The sequence below is a fragment of the Sprattus sprattus genome, assembly GCF_963457725.1.
Source record: "Sprattus sprattus genome assembly, chromosome: 19".
In the NCBI taxonomy this organism is placed as follows: Eukaryota; Metazoa; Chordata; class Actinopteri; order Clupeiformes; family Clupeidae; genus Sprattus; species Sprattus sprattus.
In genome coordinates, this window is record NC_137917.1 from 1,336,678 (window position 1) to 1,339,177 (window position 2,500).

At 45.9% G+C, this 2,500-nt stretch overlaps 1 protein-coding gene across 1 annotated transcript in view; it reads left to right on the top strand.

Annotated features, from left to right (window-relative positions):
• invs (inversin) overlaps positions 1 to 2,500 on the top strand; it is a 34,300-nt gene that overhangs the window by 18,393 nt on the left and 13,407 nt on the right. Inside the window, exons 3-5 of the mRNA XM_080858435.1 lie at positions 284 to 451; positions 711 to 891; positions 1,219 to 1,328. Of these exons, the coding sequence (XP_080714561.1) occupies positions 284 to 451; positions 711 to 891; positions 1,219 to 1,328 (459 nt within the window). The remainder of the gene's footprint in view (positions 1 to 283; positions 452 to 710; positions 892 to 1,218; positions 1,329 to 2,500) is intronic.

The window sequence follows — 2,500 nt, forward strand, 5'->3', positions numbered from 1 at the left end:
GTTTGTTGTGAAAGCTCGTCTGTCTTTCAGTTTTGCTAAAATTTGGCATTACGACCCATGACCCTTCTGTTCTTGTTCTCATCTCTCAATCAGCACACACAGACACACAGACACATTCAGTAAATTACATACTGGAAAGCTTTAATGAAATAGCCTTGATTGTTTTACTGATTGTTGAAGGTGCAAATGATATGTGTCTTTGTGTATTTGTGTATTTGTGTCTTTGTGTGTGTGTGTGCGTGTGCGTGTGTGTGTGTGTGTGTGTGCGTGTGCATGTGAGCAGCAGACAGCCCTGCACTGGAGTGCGTTCTACAACCACGCGGAGCATGTGAAGCTTCTGATCAAGCACGACTCCAACATCGGCATCCCTGACAGCGAGGGCAAAATCCCGCTCCACTGGGCCGCTCACAACACACACCCCAATGCCACACACACCGTCCGCTGCATCCTGGTTAGTACACACACACTCACACAGACACCCACATATCCACACATACACAGTTTACGCTGAAAAGTACATCCTATAGGTGTGCACACACATTATCATGTAATGGTAAATATAAACGCACATTTTGTTTGCACCAACTGTGCATCCTGTTTAGCAAACATAGGCACCTCGTCAAATGTTGAAGCACAACTCTGTGCTAATATTTACAGTGGGCTCAGTCCCAGTTTAGAAGTGTGTGTTTTACAATGTGTGTGTTTCGCAGGAGGCTGCTCCCACGGAGTCTCTGCTGAACTGGCAGGACTATGAGGGCCGCACGCCGCTGCACTTCGCCGTGGCGGTTGGGAACGAGGAGGTGGTGAAGGCGCTGACGTCATATGAAGGCTGCAGCGTCACCGCCTACGACAACCTGTTCAGAACCCCAATGCACTGGGCTGCCCTGCTGGGTACACTCACACGCACGCACACACGCGCACACACACGCACACACACACACAGGCACGAACGCACACACACACACACAGACACACACACACACACACACACACACACACACACACACACAGACACACAGGCACACAGGCACACAGACACACAGACACACAGACACACAGACACACACAGACACACACACACACACACACACACACACACACACTATTACAAGCCCATAAACATCAATTGCTTCTGTATTATGAATGTTTATTTGTATACAAATATTTGTTGTAGTGTGTTCACACTTTGTGTGTGTGTGTGTGTGTGTATGCGTGTAGGTCATGCGCAGATCGTCCATCTGCTGTTAGAGAGGAATAAATCCGGCTGTAACCCATCAGACAGCCAGGGTGCTACACCTCTTCACTATGGAGCTCAGAGCAATTATGCTGTGAGTGTGTGTGAGTGTGTGTGTGTCTGTCTGTCTGTCTGTCTGTCTGTTGCTTTGTTTGAATGTAGTTGAAGAATCCTGGCGATAGGGTGAAGTGCAGAGTAATCTGTGTTCAGAATGTGTTTTATGTTATGATCTGTCTGGACTAGGGATGCACCGATACCGATACCAGTATCGGGTATCGGGTCGATACTTCGTTAAAATACTCGTACTCGTACTCGTTTTAAATTACCGATACCAAAAACCGATACCCAGTGTTGCGTCTTAACGCGTGTGTTTTCTTCTCCTCTACTGTCTATGCCTGCCAGGTGTGAGAGCGCCGAGTTGCATAGAGGCCGAGAGCGGTATTGCAGATAGATAAGTTGAGGTTGAACTTGCAGTTTAAATCAATTCAATGACAGCTTGGATACGATGTGTGGAGGTGGCTTGCGTAAGCTAACGGTTTCGCTAGATATTTTAAACTTAACACGTATGACATCCAGTAAAGGTAAGTGCTATCTTCGGCTATTTTATGTTTTGCAGTTAACTTAGAACTGCTGTTACATAGGCAAAGTGTAGGGGCTAGCCTACTGTCTGTCTTTAGCGACGCTGCGCCTAAAACATATTATTGCCATTTGCTACGGTTGATTGATGGGGACGGGAATGTATTTGTTTTCTCCTCTTTTACCCGGACGCATTTAGGTCTCGAAAGGAGGACATGTGAGTGTAAAAGAGGACGTCTGCCTTGTCTTGTGTTTCAGGAATCTTGTTGACTTGCTAGTCATAAACACCCGCTAGCAAGTAGCCGCTAGCAAGACATCCCGTTAGCGATGTTAGCAAGGTTTTTTTAACACTCTTGGACATTGATGCTAGTATTACGTTTTTTTTTTTCGTTTTCCGCCTGATGCTAATATTAAGTGCTCTTGCGTTAACTTATTTGCAATGTTATTGTGATAGCTATGTTGGCTAGGTTGCAAACAACTTCCCTAACACAGTCACACATCAGGCAAGGTTCAATTTGGCTGCAAGAACGTAGCCCAGTTCATTGTCAACATTAAACTCTAGTAAGAAATCGCTATACCGTTGTGCTGCCTTAACGGCGATTTGGACTCATTTTAAGATAAATTATGACAGGAGTAAGGCACAGTGTAAGATCTGCACTGTTACAGTGTCGAGGGGCGGAAAGGAAAGTA